This window comes from Excalfactoria chinensis, chromosome 5 (assembly GCF_039878825.1).
Source record: "Excalfactoria chinensis isolate bCotChi1 chromosome 5, bCotChi1.hap2, whole genome shotgun sequence".
Lineage (NCBI taxonomy): Eukaryota > Metazoa > Chordata > Aves > Galliformes > Phasianidae > Excalfactoria > Excalfactoria chinensis.
In genome coordinates, this window is record NC_092829.1 from 24438840 (window position 1) to 24459621 (window position 20782).

The 20782-nt window shown below is 39.8% G+C and overlaps 1 protein-coding gene across 2 annotated transcripts in view; it reads right to left on the reverse strand.

The window, feature by feature from the left end:
* Window positions 1-684: 684 nt before the first annotated feature.
* Window positions 685-20782, reverse strand: part of SCFD1 (sec1 family domain containing 1) — a 44061-nt gene continuing 23963 nt past the window's right edge. Inside the window, exons 15-26 of one of the 2 annotated variants that reach the window (XM_072338186.1) lie at window positions 18053-18149; window positions 15035-15105; window positions 14053-14132; window positions 13477-13539; window positions 12586-12661; window positions 10536-10589; window positions 7508-7560; window positions 5982-6015; window positions 5503-5568; window positions 3172-3240; window positions 1236-2207; window positions 685-1106 (exon numbers count right to left, since the gene is read on the reverse strand). In XM_072338186.1, coding sequence (XP_072194287.1) covers window positions 2184-2207; window positions 3172-3240; window positions 5503-5568; window positions 5982-6015; window positions 7508-7560; window positions 10536-10589; window positions 12586-12661; window positions 13477-13539; window positions 14053-14132; window positions 15035-15105; window positions 18053-18149 — 687 coding nt within the window. In that variant the 3' untranslated portion in view covers window positions 685-1106; window positions 1236-2183. Of the gene's footprint in view, window positions 1107-1235; window positions 2208-3099; window positions 3241-5502; window positions 5569-5981; window positions 6016-7507; window positions 7561-10535; window positions 10590-12585; window positions 12662-13476; window positions 13540-14052; window positions 14133-15034; window positions 15106-18052; window positions 18150-20782 lie in introns of those variants that run through there. The other variant, XM_072338185.1, reaches the window with a different exon arrangement.

Here is a 20782-nt window from a genome sequence, read left to right on the forward strand (position 1 = left end):
TGCTCAGGGACATGATTTAGTGGAGGGTTGTTAGAGTTAGGGTAGTATGATTGGGTTGTGGTTGGACTTGATGATCTTGAAGGTCTTTTCCAACCTGAGCAATTGCTTTTTTGAACAAAAAGCTACCAGTGGGTTTTTCTCAGGACTTGGTTGTCAGCTGTGAAGTAAAAATGCTGTGTAGGAAGAGTATCTCCACTGGTGGCCATTTGGTGTCTTTCAGTTGGAAACTCTGGTCTTCCTAAAATTCCTTCTGGGGATGCTTTGCTGGGAACAGCACTGAACAGCCCTTCCCATCTCACTGGAAACATTAACAGCAGGGGGACAGTTGGACTGGATGATCTTGGAGGCCTTTTCCAACCTTGGTGATTCTGATTCAAGCCTCTGGCACAAACTGCCCCAGGAAGTAATAGTCATAGAGCAGTGTGGGTTGGAAAGGACCTTAAACCACCGAGTTCCAACCCCACTGCCACAGGCAGGGATGACGCACCCTAGATCAGGCTGTCCAGGGCAGCAAACCTGGCCTGGAATGCTTCCATTCAACTACATTAAATGTCATTTTTCCAAATGCTTTTGACCTTGTTCCCCTAACAAACAGTGTACGTACAGGGAATGAGAAGATGAAGGAACTGTGATGTTGGGTACTTACTGACTGATCTGTGGGACAACATTCACTTACAACAACTGTTATCATTAACACCACAATAAATGTATTTATTGAGCTGGCGAAGTTGGAAATATAAAGAAGTAATGTGGATTATCTTACAAGACTCAGCTTAGATGATTAAGTAACATTTTGAGTTTTGATAACAGAGTCCAGTTTATGTACATCTTCACTGACACATTTATTGTGATGTTTAAGGAAGAGCTCAGCTGTATTGCTCGGGTAGATGTTCTGAAAAAATTCTTTCAGGGGGGAAAAACGTACTGCTTCTGAAGCAGAGCTGGCATCAGCCATTGGAGAACAGTACAAAGAAATGCTGAAAAACATATACAGTATTTTCAGCAATTCTTAAGGCGTCACCATTTGTTAATACACACACAATAGATGCTTCCTTGTTCCTTATGAACATTGTAGACCTCTCTTTGAGAGGCAGAGGTGATGTTTTCTGACCCCAACCCCCCCCACCCCAATATCCTCCCACCCCCCAGTGCCACCCTGACCCCAAACCACCCCCCTACCCCAACATCCCCCCCCAGTGCCACCCTAACCCCCCCCCCCCACCCCAACATCCCACCCAAGTGACTAGAGGCAGAGACTCAAATCCATTACACAGAAATCCTGCTGCTGTCTCTCAATTCCTGCTCATGCTCTCTGGAGCTGTAAGTACTGGCAAACATTACTTGTATAATGAAAACCCTTGAGCTGCTGCCTGCTCCTGCGCTGGCTCTACCGAAAGCAATTGTTAAAAGGTGTTTTAAATGTGCTTATTAAACAGTTACTCAGCTGCACTATGAGTAGGGCCTGGTTTCTTCCCAAACATAACAGGCAATTACAATAAAAAGTGCAAAAGGAAATTATTGAAGGATTTATGGTTTAAACTGTATGACTGTTTAGACAATTGGATGAATATAAACACACAACCTTAAGAGACAAAGCGGAATTACTGTATCAAAAACTTGTACTGAAGGTAACTAACTTCAAAAACGTCTTCAGACCATCAAGCAAAGATGGCGCAGATCCCAGCAGGACTTTGGTAAAGAAAAGGATAACAGCGAGGAGCTGTAGTTGCCGTGCACTGAGGCTGTTTGTCTGTGGTCCTGAAAGGCAGTTTTGTCCATTTCAGTTTTGTTAAAGGAAGATAGCTGGCCTTCACCAGCACAGCTCCTGAAGAAAGACTTGACCTTTACTTCGAAATATTGCTTTGTTTGCTGGAACAGAAATTGTCTGTGAGATCTTGAAAACGCTGTGCTCGTCAGACGGCTCTGTCCTAAGCCACAGTTAATGCTGCGTTTAGAAAGTAATATGACTTAATGCTGAACAAAATATCGCACATTTTAAGGTTTATTTCAGAAATGTTGGTATACACAGGACTAATTACAGAGTAGAGAAGTTGCATTAAGGAAGCTGTTGGAAGTTTTAATATTGTGACAAAATCACAGATCTGAAGTTATCCGAATGCTCTCTGAATGCTGCAGCAGTTCCTTTATTTGTCACGCTGGCATCGGGTCGTGGTGTTTCAGTCTTAATTCTGGCCAAGCTGGGACAGCTACACGTGAAGAGACAGAAACGCTGAGGTTGGTAATGTTATTCTTTCAGTACATTAATATTCTGTTCATACGGTAAACATGTTTGTCCTACAACCCTTAGTTATTTCTCACAATCGAAAGCCTGCAAGCAACAGAATGCTTAATGCAAACCCTGATACAAGAGCTTCCGGGTTTCAAATCCTAAGATTTGAATACATCCAGCGTTAAGGCTGGTATGGACACCCAGAGCTGGAGGAAGAAGGAAATGAAGCTCATTGAAAAGCTGGACGATGACAAGCACCATTTGTTTTTCCTCCTTCAAGTACAACAGAACTTAGTGACTTTAGTTCTTCAAAATGTAGGTCTGAGTAATAATTTCGGGAGGAAGTAAAGGCACAGCTGGTGACAGCTACTGCAGGGCTGAGCACTGTGAATAACGTGTATTTTGCAGCTTTACTGGAGAGGGGCAGCAGTAACGGCATCAATGCCTTTCTTTTGAATGCTGTTTAAAAAAAGCCAAAACAACTGGGGATAACCTGAAGCTCCCACAGTGCCCGTCCTTCTGAACAGCAAAACTCAGGATGCGGATTTCAAGACTGCATTGAACAGCAATTTTTAACTCGGGGAGTAGCTGGAATAGCCTGGAAAGCTCCTATTTGTGGAGAGGTGTCAGAATTTAAGGACTAATTATTATTTTTCTCCCCCTCTCTAGGAATTATGTTAAGCCAATTACAAAGAACTGTTCCAGCTGCATTACCTGTTAACTCGCACAGACAACACAGGCCTTCCGAAGCTAACAACAGTGCCTCCAACCCCCCTACTTAAATCAAGCGTAACACAGGTAACAAAACCACATTATTTTTTCACGTCCATTTGTTTTTACAAAGACAAAAATCCATAGAGAGATAGAAGTTAAAATCCAGTCACAGAAGTTGTAGTCATTACAGTACTAAGTATTACAGAGCTACTATTAAATGTACCTACCTGCCTTATAAACTGTGCAGCATTGAAAAGTTCACTGCAGCCATAGAGGACGTGTTTGCCTTGTTTACCCTAAGGAAAAGAAAAGATGGGAAGAAATCAGCTGTGTAACAGAGTAGCAAAAGTGGCTTCAACTAAGGGCATTCCAAAACGTGTATTTCTCCATGATCTGCAAGTCCTGCAGTTCTGGCTGTGTTTGAGCAAGGAAGTTTTGGTCATTTATTCCTGTATGGCAAAAACATTTGAAGGAGCTTATTTTTAAAAAACAGTTGGAACAATATGATGTTGGATGTAGTTGGATTTAATGATCCCAGCATGTAGTGAATGGTTTGATAGTGCTTGTCTGACAATACAGCATTGCACAAGTGAAAAAATGGTGTAAGTAAGACGTAGTTTTAGACTGAGTTTATGCCCAGCATTGGTTAATAATCCCGCAGCTCCCCAGTCTGTCTCACTGTTGAATTACTTTGTGCTTTCCTTTCCTAGTCAGAGTGGATTCTTTTTGTTTGCTTTTTGTCACTGATGTGATTTTAAAACAACCACCACCACCAGAACACACCTTACCAGCTCTATGTGAGTGGTAAATGGTAGCAGTCAGGGAACTGGCAGGACAAAACCAGAATAGAGGACTCACTTTTTCTGATACCAAATTAGAAGCTGCTTAAAAAAAGGCAAAAAAGGAACACAGGCCTCCTCAAAATGATTCTGTTTCATAGCCGTTAACAGCTGTGCTGTTTCAGCAGACAGGCATGGAACTGGATTTTAACAGTCTGTGGCTGGTGGGCACATGCAAATTTGGGAGATGGAAATTCTGCTTCATCTCCTCATCTTTATTAATTTGGAGTGGTTTGTGACAAGAAGCTGCTCTTATCACTGAGCAGAGGCTTGAGCTTGGTTCTCCCGACCTTTCAGCCACGGTATTTAATCCAGAGGCCTGAACAGGTCTGGTTTTGATCTCAACTGGAATCTTAACACTCTATTTTCTGTAATATGAACAGATAGCACTTACTGCTGCGCAGTAACATAAACAAACACTAGAGATAATTCTGAAGTGAGACTGTTGCCTTTTTAGGCTGCAAAATACACACTCCTGTACAATCCCGGTCTTAAATGAATTCTTCTAAAAGTGTAATTGTAATGAAAGCGTACACCTACTCCACGCTGATTACTCTGCACACGTGAAGAGATGTATCACCCAGAAGTTAGCAGAGCCAGGTTGAAAATGCTTAGTTAGCCATGTAAATAACACAACAGCAGCGCTCTTTTAAGTTGTGTTGTATTTAAAAGCTGTACAGAACTTGATTTTCTTGTGCTAACTCGTAACGCCCAGCAGAGGCAGGCTGTCAGGCTGTACCTTTTCAACAATATATGAAAGGAAATGGGCGGACAAGCTTCATTTCTGTACTTTGAGATTTTGGTGACGCACTTTCTGTGCACTGTTGGCTGATGTATCTGTTCCAAGGCACAACATTCCTAACTACCAACAACATTTGATCTATCATGAAGTGATCCCAGCACAGAACTGGAAATAACTGGGTTTGAGGGTTCAGTTTCCTACAAAAACCCCCCAAACGCCGGAGCTGAACACGCTGCTTCCTGCCTCACTATGTTTGCACAGATTTTCTGTTTTCAGAAGCAAACTGGTAAAAACAGACTGTGCTTAACAAAATAAAGCAGTGAATAAAATCTTTGTTGTATCCGCTTGCGAGAACAGACCTGTTGGGTTCTTTCCTCCTTTTCGTTCTGAAGGAAAACTGATTGAATTTTAGAATAATTAATAAGCTACATCTGGTGAGACAACAGATGCTGGCAGTGTACCACATGCGTGGAAGGGTGCCAGACTGCACTGGCTAAGCCTGGAAGAGCCACCTGGGCAGCCTGGGCAGGCAAGTCTCCTGGGAGCAGGGTGAGGGGAATTAAGTTTTCCATAACTTCTCTTGCTTTTCAGAAGCAAGGGGCTGTCTAAGTAAAGGTGAGGGAGACTTCCCTCACAGAAGGTCACACCCCACTGCTGAAATAGCCTGCCTGGAGAACTGTACAGCACGTTTCTGCTTTAACCATCTATGAAGAAGAAACCACTTTCCAGAGATTCCAGAACAACAGCAAAGAAACTGCGTGTCTAATCTGTTCGTGTCTCTAAAAGTTTTGATTCCTTCTGTCCCCTCCTTGTATCCCTTCAGCTTCAGCTCTCCTCTTCCCAATTCTGACCAGCTTTGTTCCAATGTAAAAGCTAATTTAAGATTTCATCTTCCAAATACTAAATGTTACAGAAAGCCTGCTAAAACTCGTTCATAGCAGTAAGTTAGGAACTACAATCAACAGAAGCATACATACCTTTATGTAGTCAATAAGATTTTGATATTCAATATAGTTGCCTCCACCAACTACGAAGACTATTGCCTAAAAAACAACATGAACATAATCAGAACATGTAACCAAATTCTTCATATTACAGCAGTGAAGTATATACACCACATCAACACAACACAACTACCTTTGTCATGCTTCAGCTAGTGAGAACCCAGCACAGACCAACTAGCTCTCTGCCTGCCAGAAGATAACATGAGAGTTTTACTGGGATGCTAAAGTATTTCTTTTAACATGTTTCTCTGTCCTACTAAGGAAGAGGTGAAACAGAGGCAGTTCCAACACGCTGCATTTTTGTGTGGAGGTGTCTCCAGTGAGTTACTAGAGGTAAGCAGACTAAGCGATTCTTGCAAACCAAGGTCTCTCCTTTATTACCAACAAAATCTATTTTACTTACTTGTCAGTGTGCGTGTATTAAAAAAATAACTTCTACATGACTGACTTACCTCTTGGAATGGATTTTTGTTTCGTGGAACAGAGCTAGAAAAAAAGAAAACACCTACAACTTAATAGATAATTCTATTAGTATTTTCTACTGTGTACCCATGTTTATGAAATACTAAGTATTAGACAAAAATGTACGGTACAAGGCAGAAAGGCAAGTATTGTTCGGCAGAGCTATTATTTAAATTATTTTTCATGGAAAATCATCATTCATTTGGAAGGAACAAACACACAAGTACAGGACATAGCTTTACCTTCCTCAGTTTTAAGGTTGCTGTATGAATATCAAGAGTTTTATGACAACACTTCTTTTATGTTCAAACTCCAGTGCTGCTAGCTAGGAGCATAACCACAGGGAGAGACACAGCAGTCACACCTGCATCAATGTGATCAGCATCTTTGTGACGCCTGCATTTCTGCTTATGGATGCTTCAGAATCTCAGAAATGACTATCAGCAGCAGGTCCATGTTTTGCTGTCAGGTGTTACAGCCACGCCAGAATTAAAGAGACAGAAGGAAGAAGATCAGGTGGCAGAGAAACACCCCCAAGTTGCTATAAAAGCAGCACAAAAGAAAGCTGCAGTACAAATGAAACAAAATACAGTTTTTCCTTTGCTTTCAAAATTAAGTAACTTTAAAGGCTAAGTCAATCTGTGCTAATGCTTTGCAATGAAACATTCATGTTCTCTGGAATTTGCTTCCCATTATTACTTAATGCCATTGTAATTTACTTTTCATGATTCAAGAACAGATGGAATCTGGACACATTAAATTCTTATTTAAATGCGAATAACTAAAAGCAGAGGTATATAATATTCATTCAGTAATAAACCTCTAGAATTAAATGAGCTGGCAGCTCTCCCACAGCTCAAAGGAGTGTTGCTTTTAGAAGGTATGTTAGAATTGCCTTCTCTGTTACTGTGCTATTGGAGGTGAGGTTATCAGCCGTGGGTGCTGCTCCCAGAAGCAGGAGATACAAAATGAAAGCTTCAGTGCAATTCTTCTTTCGTTCTTACTGTTCACCAGTGAAGCAACTGCCCCTTCACGTACATGCACATGAAGTTACACGTGCACCTGTCTATACAAAAGCAAACAAAGCCTGTTTTGTTTTCAGAAAATCTACTGAATGGTCACAAGCCAGACTTGTTCTCAACCTGAAATCTTGGTGGGCTACTCAGGGACCTTTTAATTTAACAGTGTAAAAACATTTGCAAAGAAACCGAGCAGTATTATAAAAAAACCCACACCATTCTAACATGAATTACTGTTACAAGTCCTCACCCAGTCCTGTGACTGGTGTACAAATCAGCAGCACGTTCAGTCACTGCAACAAGAATTATTATTAATTTTTTTTTTTTACAGAAATGTATCTGGCTGATGGAGGCACCAGCTGTGATTTCCTTCAACATCAACCATCTCGTCTTAAAACGAATAATTAGAGACCTTACAGTATCAGCAATAACGTAAGAATTACTTCAAGTTTGCCTTTACACAGAGAAGGAAATGAGCAACCCCCCCAGAAACTCACCTGTCACTGCCTCGTAGCATCTTGGGGTCAAAGTATCGGTAGTCATCTGTCTCCTATGCAAAAGGAATGTTTAAATCTCAAAAGATGTGGATTTTGGCTCACCAATTTCTGCATTTGTTCCATGAAATGACAATCAATCAAACCGCCGTGATTTCCCAATTCAGCAGATACATCACTCCAAATTAACTGGGGTGTGCACACATAATATTTATATCTAACTGAACCAGCGAAGCATAAACAGAGGGACAGATAAACTGTTTCTGATTCAGCTACAATTGACTGTTACACAATTTCCAAAACACACTTGGGTTGGTTGCATAATAAATCCCAGCAGAAGAGCAATATGGAGAAAGAAAGATTAAGCTGTCACCAGCTTTAGAGGAACATCAGGCGGTTCGTTATGACTTACTTACAAATGCTAACATTTTCCAGGTTACAGAGATCTGCTTGTGATTTCATACCATGAACCAAAACACTTCTAAGGCAATGAATACTAAATACAAGATAGATCAAAATCTGCTACTGTTACGAAACTTACCCTTTTCATTTCATGATTTATGACTGCTATTAAACCAAAATTAAGTTTGTGAGGAAGAAATGAGTTCCACAAGAATTTGAAAAGTTTGACTGTCTAAACTATAAAGTTTTTTTTGTCCTTCATGCAAAACACTGAGGCACTTCCAATATTTTTACTGGCAACAAGGAGGGTTTTTACCAAGTCTTACAGATGAAAAACAAAGCTTCTTAATAACTGCTTCTGACAACTGCTTGGCTTTAGTCTGTTTCTATACTACAGTTTCATCCAGGTATTTTACTATATGGATAAAGTGTATGTGAGACTGAACTGGACTTCAGCTGGGTGCTTACAAGCAAGACCTCCATGTTCTGAGAATTCTGTCTAACAAATTATCTTCTAGTAGTACAAATTAGCTGGGGGATTTACCAGCTCACACAAAGCATAACTATACATAATGTTACACAATATTTTGTATACAGGTTGCCGTTAGACATAAAGAAAATATAATTTGGTATTACTGACCTCTGCCATTACATAAAACAAATATCCTATCCTCACATGTTATACTACAGTATTTAATCTCAATCTAATTTCACACCAGCTATAAATATAAAAACATTTATACTTTCTGCTGGAAATTTTAGCAGCGTTTGCCAAGTCTGCCCCCATTCATGATCTTGGAGCCTGGTTTGTAGTGGTAGTACAGCAACTCTAAACAGCCACAGCCAGAAACACTTGGAAAGCACTAGACAAGGCTGACAGGTATTTTAGAAAGCTTCAGCAGGCAATCTCTGATTTTATTTAGGCATTAGTCCATAATTCATTCTAATTATTGGAGTTAATTAAGATAAAAACATTTTTCTCATTATTACCTCTGAGTATTTCTCCTGTGGGAATAAAATTAAATAAATACTAAACTGACACTGGAAAAGTGGCCAACAAATAGCCATGTGTTATGCTTGTTTTCCTTCCTGAACTTACTCAAAGAGTATGTGTAAGGACTCCTCCTTAAAGGCTTGCCTGGTCTCCCATGACTTGCAAAGTAGGACTCCCTGTTCTGGATCAGGAATTCTCATGTCTGACACGGTAGTGAAACACAAAGTCACTGATAGAGAGACTGAAACAATCTCTCCTTTTTCAAGTGAGAAGATCAATGTTTTCTTGAAGTCAGCTGTAGCAGAAATGCTACATGGCAGCCTGAAGCAGTGACTGAGCACCTGGTGGGAAGGCAGGGTCCATCCAGGGAAGCTCTGATCAATGCAGTGCACCTGAGTGACCAGAAAGGGTGGAACCAGAATCCACCTCTTCCCAGACCTCATTTAAGGGTCAGCAGTGGAGGTGTGGGCATCTCTTGCTGGAGATCCCTGCCTACCTGAGGCCTCCTAAAGGTAAGAGCTTCTTGCCTTTGTTTCTGTGCCTGTTACATTTGATTAAGTCCTCACTTGATGCAGCCTGGGACCTTGCTGCTCTGCTGCTATTTGCTGTGCTTCCCATTGTACTACATTAGCAAAGTGATCTTGGCTGTCTTCTCCAAATACAATGTAAGAATGTCATGTCAACAAAAAGAGAGCACATTAATTGTAGGCTCCTCCAAATACGTTCCTAAACTTGCAGCCTGAGGAATCTAGCACTTATTTTCAAATTTTACGTTTTCACCTACTTCTGAGTTACCAGTTTTTAATCTCTGATTTCCATATTAAGTGTTCTGAGTGACCTCTGCTGGTTGACCAGATACATTAACCCTGTGCATCTATTTCAAGTCCTACAAACGGGGACAACAATCCACTTATTTCCACCTAACAATCTTGACTCACTACCTATAAGGTACAGTTAAACAAAAGCTACTTGCCAATTGGTTATTTTACCTATGCTTCTATTATTTATCTGCCTTTACGTGTTGTTAATATCTGAAGCAGCAAGTAGACTATTCTAAATCTACTCAATTTTGCTACTTTTCCATGACATCTACCTATGCTTCTGTCATAACCACTGAAGTGCAGAGTAGAGCCCACCATGAAATCTGTTGGCCCTGGATGCTCAGAAGAGCTGACAAGTGAATTGCTAACTCATACAAGCAAACTCAATTAAAGATGGATTGCTGGATTCAAATGGTATTGGCAGACCAGCTCTGGATAACACGAAAATTCAGCTGGAATTGCAAAAATCCATGTGTTTATTGTGCTACTTTTGTTGTTGAACTATTTTTCCTTAACAAATAAGTAAAGTTTCTGTTACTGAACTAAAACATTGTTCACAAGATGAATTCAAAGGGTTTTATCATACCTCTAAGTAATACAGATGAACAAATACCATTACCATAGATACTACTTTTATGCCAATTAAACTGTATGGAATTGTTACGAAAATGTTTCTGCTTGTGAGATTAAAGCAGTGCATCATTGTGAACAAAGAACAGGTATGGAATATTACCATATCTATTTCATTTGACAAATTATCTCTCTGACAATTACCTACTTGACAATTCTCTCTCATACTCTCAGTTATACTCACTGGGTTTGACTTCATCTCCATAAGGTTGTCCAATATACGTGTGACTGGCAGATTCTGTGAGACAAAACATGAAATTAATGGAATGCTCAATTGCTTACTAAGCCTTATTCAGGGGATTATCAACAGAACATTTGAAGCACTACTTTAGACTGTTTCACTGTAGTATTTTGAAGAAGCTGAACAGTACAGCAACTGTCCTGTACAGAAGGCAATTCAGGCGATGGTACTGTATTTTAAGTCACTACTTCTCAAAGCTAAAGAGCTTCCTTAGCACTCAACACGAGACCCCCTTCACATCAAATTCATTTCAAGAAGCTTCCAGCTTCACTTCAGAGTCCTGGAAGTTCAAACATGAACAGGTGCCCTGGAAGCACGATGTTGCATAGCTGTACATATACTGCTATCTCAGAACCTTCCAACACTGCAAACACAAGAAAGTTTACTTCAGTGGGCTTCAATGTTACACAATGGAAAGGTTTACCAACATGGCTTATTTGATATCGGCTCTTTTCCTATCACATTGGAACAAGCTGCCATTGCAATAGTCAACCACAACAGCATTTCTGCTGCTTACTGGAAAAGGAACTCCAGGAGTTTTAAATGCTAATGGTCTGTACAATGTACTGGTATGGACATAGCAGTACAGTTAGCAAACTACTGTTATTTCTAACAAGTGGGTCCTCAAGTGCTCTGCCTTCATTAACTCTTGTATTAAGTTATTTTGCTAGTTCCTGGGAAACTTCAGTTTCCAAAAGTGTGTGTGGAATTCAAAGTAATGCTGGGAGATCACAGAATCATAGAATGATTTGAGTTAGAAGAGACCTTTGAGACCATCCAATTCCAATCCCCCTGCTATAGGCAGGGATTCCTCACACCAGACCAGGCTGCTGAAAGCCCCATCCAGCCTGGCCTTGAATACCTCCAGGGAGGGGTCAACCACAATGTAAGATGCAGTAACAGATAGGGCAGACATAACATTGCATGAGGTTCATGTAGTGAACAGTGCTTTCCGTAAGCCAAACTAGCCCTCTGTTCAGCCAAGAAAAGTCTCACATCTAGAGGTGTTTTCTAGTGGCCAATACAAATACCAAGCCAGACCAGGAAAGTCAACAACTGCACTTGCCTAGAACGCCTTAAGGATTTAACTTGTAATGCAAAACAATATCCTGGAATCATGCTGGCAAACATTATTTTTTGCTACTAGTTCCAATTCAGCTTCAGTAGCAACATAATACTTCCGAATCTTAGAAAATATACTTTTCTTTATCCAGTTTTAGTAGAAGAGTGACTACCACAACAAGTGCTATATTCTGCTTCAGTCCTTTTCTTACAGCAATAGAAAGCCTTCCTGGAAAAACGTTTTTCCTCTTTAGTAAACATAAGTAGAGAAGTGGAGCCTCAGTATGTTGGACTTTTGTCAGCTGGAGATTTCTAGGACACTACTTCTTAATTATACCAGTAAAGCTCTAGATGATCTTAGATCTTAATGAGACTGTGATTCTAATTGTCCACCTATGATGCTTTCAATAAAAACTCACCACATAAACCTAATTTCACATTATGAATTATTCATCTGCATCATAAACATAGGTCACCCTGAAAATGGTGTCTCCTATCAATTTCCCCAGAAACTACAACAGATACTAAGAGAAGAGTAACTCTATTAACAGAGGAAATTCTCAGCTACAAAGCACTATTTTCAACATAGTTGACATTAGGTCTGCATTTTTGTCAGCCATGAACGAAAGCCTTCATGCAACACTTGTAAAAATCCACTGGAGGGGACCCACTGTTGCTGTGCTGAAACTGACAGCCCACAGCCCCATTGTGCTCACTCACATCCACTGTTTGGTCCCCATAAATATTCAGCAAACATCACTGAATGACAATGGTTGCCATTTTTTCCAGTCTCCTCCTCTTCTGTTGTGGGCCACCATAATAAAATAGAAGGCATTACTTTCAGAGCAGGCCTCATAATGTGACAGAGGTAACAGAAGGTGTTTTTCTCAGTGTTCACAACTGCTTGGCAATGCATGGTCTATAAACTTACTTGTTGCTTCAGTACCAAGTTCTTCACACCTTCCATCACAAACTGTGATCCTGTATTCATAACACGTGAAAACAGACTGAAAACCAAAACAACATTGCAAATGAAAAAAGAACATGTTACATACAATCTTTAAGCTTAAAATTAACATCCAGTTCCTATTAAAGCCAATGCAACTGAGGTATTAATTCAGTTTTTCATGAAATACGCTATTTTCCAAAGCACATGGCAACCAAGTGTTTGGGAATACACCTATAATTCAGCAGTTAAGATTCTCAGCTATCAGCAGGAGCCTCGTGTTCTACTCTCTGATCCACTGAACAGTTACAGCCTTCAGAAGTAGAAGGAGTTGAAGGCTCCTAGTTTTTATTCTTCCACAACCAACCTAACAAAACAGAAAGAATTCTGGTAAGTCACAGTACGGCTGGTAACAAGGAATCTCTGTGGCTTATGTACAGCCAGTTCCTTCTCATTGGATGTCTTAGAATAACTACCTACACTCTCTCCAGGAGATCCTAAGAAAAATACGTGTGTTCTTGTTGCCTGCCATGGATTAAATAGGACTAAGCATGTTGGTTGTCTTAGTTTCTCTCTTAATTCTCCTCCTGCGAGAGCCCATACACTTCACATGCAGGTACAGGAATTAAGTAACATTAAGTTACTTTCTGAATTCTGCCACGTTTTTGTTTTTTTTTTAACGCAAGTCCCACGCACTGTTAACAGGAGATAAGTGCTTCTCATTTGGCCTGTCATTTTTTAGGGTTTTTTTTTTTTTTTTTTCCCAAATAGGGAAATAATTTATTCTGGGCTACATACAACATGAATTACACTTTCAGTGCCACTAAAATAAACCAGAAGAACCCAAATGTTTACTGACAATTAATCAAAACATACCCCAAAGGTTTAGGCGTAGAGTTCCCATAGCTGGTCGGAGCTGAAGCCATCTTAGTGAAAGCCCTATGAAAGCAGGGGTAGAAATCAAATGCTTCATCTCACGGCACATCCCGCTGTACAGCATTCCACTCCAGTCACTTGAATGTGAAAATACTTATGCTTCTCAAACTGCTTCTGGAAGAAACTATCTCTCACATGCATCCCTCTTGTCTACATCTACAATGATTAAGGAGCTGAAAGGAATTAGATTTTGTATTTAATAGGAATTTATTGTGATAAGATGTACAGTCACTGATAGGCAGCGCAGCCCTCTGGCATGAACCACCAAATCTGGAGGCTGAGCAAACCCAACTTTTCACCAAATTCAATACATTTTTTCTGTCTTGGATGATTAAGAACACTGATATGCATCGCACTGAATAGGGTTCTGGCATTATTACATTACCGTAACAATGACAGCAACGATTTTGCCAGAATAAATGTTTACGGATAACTCCCGCTGTGTGATACCCACACTGAATTCTGTAAAGTTACCCAATTACAGCCTCACATAGGAAAAAAAAGGAAATTACTCACTTCCACTGTTTTATGTAGTTCAGAGGAGCAAGATTACAACCCGCATCCATCAGTGCTTTTTTATACTGGTCCAAATCAATCTGAAATCATAAAGTTGAGAACTGCAACAGGTTTAAACTACTCTTAACTCTCTCCACATGGAATACAAGATTACATTCACTTCATCATTGATAATATAACTTATTTAATATTTAAATAAAAAGCATTTATTAATCCCATCCTCTACTGAGTATAAAAATACAAGATGTAAGTGCACAGGATTTAATTCCACAAATACAGTTAAATTTAATGCAAGCTATTGATACAAATGCATTTTAAGGAAGTGGTTTGCAGTATCTGCATCCTTCAGAAACCTGACTGCGCTGTGGTTTATGTGAAGCGTCACAACAGCAGCCAGTGAAAATGAAGCACATCTTTGCCCAACCCAAGATCATTTCTTCTACTAGTTTGAATCAATATAATATTTCATTGTGAAATGTTTCCATGCTAACTATATTAATTTTATATTACAGTACTTCCACAGTATCATAGAGAACTTCCTTAAAATTAATCATGAGCTCTAAAGAACTATTAATAAATTGCTTCCTGAATTGTTCTGATCACAGCATTTCTACATCATGCATCCACTAGTCAACTAACCAAATTATCTTTGAACATACAAGGATGGAGTGAAAAGCGTCACATGAACTTTTAAAATCTGCTTATAGTGGAAAGCACGCCAAGATGAGTTTCATCTCATCATCTCAGTAACTCTGAACTGAATGTTCCAGAAGACGATCCTCTTCTTACTAGCCATGCTTATCCTTCGCAGTAGTAGCTAATGCTTGAAGTACAGATTCCTTGGCAATACCAGAGTAGTTTCTGTATTAGCTATGCTATCATACTTCTGTTCATAGAGAAACAGAAATACCTACTTAAGGTTTATCAAATACAAAAAAGCCTACTTAGTAAAATGCAGTGTCATGAGCTGTAGAGCACATACCTCTGATGGTGCCTGAGATGAGCTGATGTAATAGATAAGAAATAGTCGCATTTTGTCTTCTGGAGTTCCTGCTGCAGTGAAACACACAATAAAAACCCTAACTATGCAGCATTAAATGCCCTTCGATGTACGCATATAGTAACCATTACTATCAATAAGGGTCTGAATTATACGTGTATTATCTCTCCTCGTGGCTTTGTTCACTATACACAGCAGTAAAAGACATTCAGCAATTGTATTTAAAAACTATTAATAAGCTCACTGTTTCTGAAGGAGTTACACCTGCCAGATCTGTTCACAGCAAACACTGCTCTGCAGGTACAGGTAACATACAAAGTAAGTTACCTATTGACATTACCTCTAACTTTAAGAGGGAACTGCAAGCATTTAATAGGCAGTAGAACTGTGAAAGAGACTGAGAAAAGCATGAAAGTGTAAGCCGGGGCAATTATGGTTTTTCAGCTCTAGAATTTGTTTCTGCATCTCTGGAGTTGGCTGTATAAAACAGCTGAGGGCTGAAAAAGCACTTCTGTTTGAACCTTTGGTCAGGAAAAACACACTGAACTTCCAACTTGTCTTTGGGAAGGATTCCACCTCCGGAATTATTAGCACACCACTTCCTTGGAGAAAGAGATTACAACAAATACTCGGGAAGCATCTTCAGTAGGAATCAAAATTCACCTCTGCCAGATCAAACAGATGATCTGACCATCCTTGTGTTCCTTAGACTGTAACCAACTACATCAGACTTCAAACAGCATCTATTTTTTCTCTAGAAGAGAACCACAAATAACAGAGAACGCTTCTCAATACAAATATTTCCAATCTGTAATCCAGAGCTTCATCAGAAAAACTTGCTTGTTGTCTTTAGATGCAGCTCAGGATTTTCAAAGAATGTTCCATACTCATGGGGAAGAAGAAAAATACTGTTGTTTTTTTCCCAGCTACGGAATACAGATCATGACAACAAGGGATCACCTCATCCAACATGCAGCTTTTGTTTGTAAGCAAGCACATATTTAGTCTGGCAGAAGCCTCTCTCTTAGTAAATACTGTCATAATGAACATTCATAACTTGATTCAGTTGTTTCCAAAACAAAGTTTTAACAACCTTCAACAAATACCAGTAAGCTGGAAGATCAAAAACTGAAGAAGAACTTTGTATCATCAACAAACAGCTTTCATGGTACACATCCCTTTGGAGGCAACTTGGGTAAAAAAAGCACTCTGCACATCCTAAAGAAGATACTGTAAGAGAACCAGGTCTCTGTAACTGACTCAGACACTTGGTTTCCAACTTGCCAGTTTATAACTTGTGGCAATACCTGCTGGAACACGACAGCATTTCCCTCACTGAGCATATTTACCATGCCTGCAAAACTCCTGGGAGGTTTGTGCTCACAAAAGTGTCTTGCTTAGACATGAGCAGGTGATATTTTCTCCTACCAAAAAAAATAAATAAATTGAAAATAAATGCTTAGGTTATATCACGTCCACTTATCTAAAATCTTAGGAAAACACTTTTTTTTCCTGGCAAAAATACTTGAAGTGTAGTGCTGGTATAAAACACAGCTGTGATAAACAGCTGCAAGACCCAGCCAGGCTGCTTATAAAATGTTTCCCTATTTCTTCCCCCTAAGCCATGGTCTGTGACAGCCTGGGAGGAGGACGGGGATGATAAACGTTCTATTTGAGGTTTGTCAAGTTCAGTTTCCTGCAGAACAACTGTATTTTCAGTGGAAAGCCCTCAGGGCTACTGCTTCACTAACAGGGAAAAGCAAAATCAGTAGCTCTGGTTTCAGCATCACTCCAGGATATTATTATATCCACTGAACTGCGAGACAGCAAATTGCCATGAGTGGTAAGCTACTAACAAACTGCAAAAATAGGGGGACAAAGCAGTTAAGTGCTCAAGTCTGCTGCTGTGAAGAGCTCTGCAGGTAACACTGTCCGTAAGGCAGATGTCCCACGGATCATACGAACACATTCACCACTGAGTGTGCTAGAAGACTGCATCAAAACTAAGTGCTCCTTGTTGGCATCTAGCAGCAAATCACACAGCTGGAAGCTATCTAGTTTTGCAAGACAGCATACACTGAAAGAACATGGTATTTAAAAGTTAAATTCTTTTGGTTCATCAGTGTCTTTTATCTAGGCAAAGTATATGAAATGTTAATTAGTTACTACAAACAACTGAACAGCTTATAAAGAGAAGTCTAGCTTGGATATCTCATCTTTTTCTTGTGCAGCCCCATGATATTCATTGTTAAAAAGCTCCAGTGAAAGTTATGTGAGGCCACTGCCTCTATGCTACAGGCACCATGACAAGCTGAGAACACATTCTGGTCTCGGCCTTTTACAGACAAGCTCCCAGTAACTCCTGCTGATAGAGAACACAAGCAACAGCCAGTGTGTAAAGCTTTAGTATGCAGTAAACAGATATCAATCATTTGGGAAGCTGTTGCTGGGTGCTGATAACAGATCTGCCACAGCTGTGTGAAGGCACATCAAACCCCCATGTGCCTGTCAGCCAGCTGGCCAGTTTACAGATTGATTCCCTTTTCTCCACCACCTCCCACCCATCTTCCCCTGCCCCATCCCCCACAAGCTAAGTTACCTGCCTATACTACTGCCCCTTTAACTAAACAAATCCCTGTTCTGTTCTGGCTTTATGATGTGTGGGATTCTAAAGAACCAGCGCTGTTCACAACACACTATTCCATGCTGTATGAATCAATACTTGAGAAGCATGAAAGCTAAAATCTTATGGCCTTCAGCAACATAGAATTGGAAACAGATTATTGTGGGAGATGTAAAAATCATCAATTCTTAAAAATATATTACTCAGCCTATTAATAAACACTCTAGAGCACTACTGGAATTAATGACAAGCTGTTTCCTTTACAAAGTCGCACAGCTTGCAACACACTTATGCTCTTTACCATCCATAAGGTTATAGCACGTGTTTATTGCATCTCTAAAGCATGCTGACACCAAGTCCAAATCTAAAGTACTCACCATCTGGGTCAGAAATCATGTCCAGGAGAGATTTATCCAGAGTAGATTTGCTCATTATTTTTTCCTCGTATTCAAAATACACATCCAGCTTTCTAGTCTGTGTAAGAATAAGTGTTAGAATTTAGTAACTCTGATTCTTCACACTGTGACAAACAACTCTTTGCTCTTCAAAAGGTTTTAGTTATCACGACTGTTTTAAAAAATTACGTTTTTAAATAAATCGCCAGGAAAAAAAAAAGTTAATGCTTATCATTATCAGCCACAGAAAATGGACACTACTCAAAGCAGAAGTGAAAATGCAAGTTAAGCAAGGGAGCTCCAATGTACAAATATTAAACTGGAAAAGGAGCTTTGTTTTCAGCTCCACTTTTGCTGCAGCTGCAAACTTCATGCCTTCATACAGAGCGTCAAATTTATGCTGAACATGAAGTCTCTCAGTCAATGAGACAATTATTCAATGCAGACAAACAGGAAATTCCTAAATCCACTACAGCATCGTCCCATAGAAGACTGGGAGCTTTCCTTTCAAATCTGAAGGGTTGTTAGCATCAATGAGCTATTTCAATAAAGATGGAATAATTAGGTCACATGAAAACACTGGAAAAAAAAGTCTGATTATACAGCGTCTTATTGTGGCAGATTTCTAAAGCTACCGCATGCAGACCAAATTGTGAAAATCCTTTTTTAGGGAGGACACCACAGATACCACATGAAACTAAGGCAAAAGCTCTATGGAAGACATCACATGGCCACGCAACTGGTGACAGCAGTACAGTGCATCTGCACGGACAGCCAAGCTTTGCACATCTGATCAGTTTCAATCTGAACACAGAAGAATGCACTTAAGCACTGATTTAGAAACCTAGTGTTCCATCGCAGTTTTTGAGTTTAATATTAAAATGCAGCATTACAACAAATATTACAACAGGTCAGCTTACAAACCCTTAACTTCTGGACACTGACTAAATTCTGTTGCACACATTCAGGTATGCAACGACTCCAAAAGGAGGCTGGTAGAGTGGATCTCCATCTCACTGCCTTGGAAGCATTTCAGCTCCACATTGAGGTCACTGGGAGACTGAAATGATGTTAGCAGAGTGAGGCACGAGTCACCAGTTTTTCTCAAGTTAACAGATTCTGAACATTTTGCCCAACTGTTACTGAGGCATGAAAAATGGCTATGGCACCTTCTAACCCAGTGCAGTGCTTGTTCTAATGGCAGCAACAGAAAAACACGGCAAGTCTCACTTGCTTTGGAATCCTACTACAATGATTTCTAAGAACACAAATAAGCAGATTTAAAAAAAAAAAAAAAAAAAGAAAGAAAAAGAAAGAAAATTAGGATATTTCACATGTGAATATCGTAAGAGTTAGGGATGAGAGTACAAAATAAGAAGTCACAAGGATATTTTACTATTGAAAGTTGCTGGCGGTCAGCTTATGCAGGAAGCCACTTGCTTTACAGAACCGTACACATAACACTCCTATTTCTCATTTATTATCTATTCAACACCTTGAGAAGAGCTGTTTCCTGCAGAACAGCACCTCAACTTCAGTCACCCTTTGTAGAGGCTCATACTCAGGGATATTTTTATAAGTTCCATCTCTGTAGCAGTTCCCATTAAGTGGGGATCAGAACTGATCGCTTCCTGCTTCTAGAGCTAGAAGGATATCTTATTTTGTCTCCGTGACCCTCATTACACGAAAGCTGTATGGAGTGAGGAGAAAAGATTGATGCAGAGCTTTTCTCAAAGCTTTATTTGCCTTGTGCTCACATTGGGAGGGCACTCACATCCACAGTTACACCGCTGTAAGGCCCTGCGTTAATCATACCTCACTCAGCTGAAAGGTAAACTGACAATCAATGGCTGTGTTACACTGGTGCACAGTCAACAGAGAGGAACTGACAGCCTCTTTCCAGGTTTCTCATTCAGATGCAGTTTGGTACCTGGTGTGCCAGACTGTTCTGTGACCCATCTCCACAGTACTGGACAATGCTAATTTGCATTATAGTTTCCTTAACTGTCTCTAGAGACAGAAAACAACTGCAGAGAAACCACTACATTTTTTTCCCAGCCTTTGCATTATATTCACTTCCTTTTGTGTTTTAAGTAAATTCGAGTTCCTTACAAGGAGTTAAAATCAAGGTCTTTAGGTTTCAAATACTTTTCTCAGACAAAAGGCATCCTGCTAACAAAGGACTGTCACGAAATCTGGAAACTTCATCTCATTAAGATAAATATATTATTGTTGAATTTGGCCGTGCCTGTATTATCTTAGCTGGTGTTTCGTTTAAGACAAATTTATTCAGACGGCATGTAAAATTCTACAATGTAAAACAAATATGTTAATTCAAAACATTTGTCTACAGATGGATTTCTAAATAAAATAACTTAAACATGAGATACTTCAAATTGTACAAGTGGATTTACAGTTCTTAACTCATTTTCATTGCAAACTGCTTAAAATTCTTTGCAACACTGTGCTACTTTCTGACTGTCTGAGTAAGGTGAAACAGTAACTGCAGCAAAGAAAACTCACTGGCTGCAATACAGCCACAGTACTTCGAGCATGGACAGAAATATCACTGGCAGTTCCATACTTACTCTCCAAGATTTGGGACAATGGTTTTTGAAGCATGAACTTTGCACTCTTCATGAAAAGAAAACAGACTGAAAAGCCTAATAAACTCAGCTCCTTTATGTTTGCCCACATTACCAGCACACACAT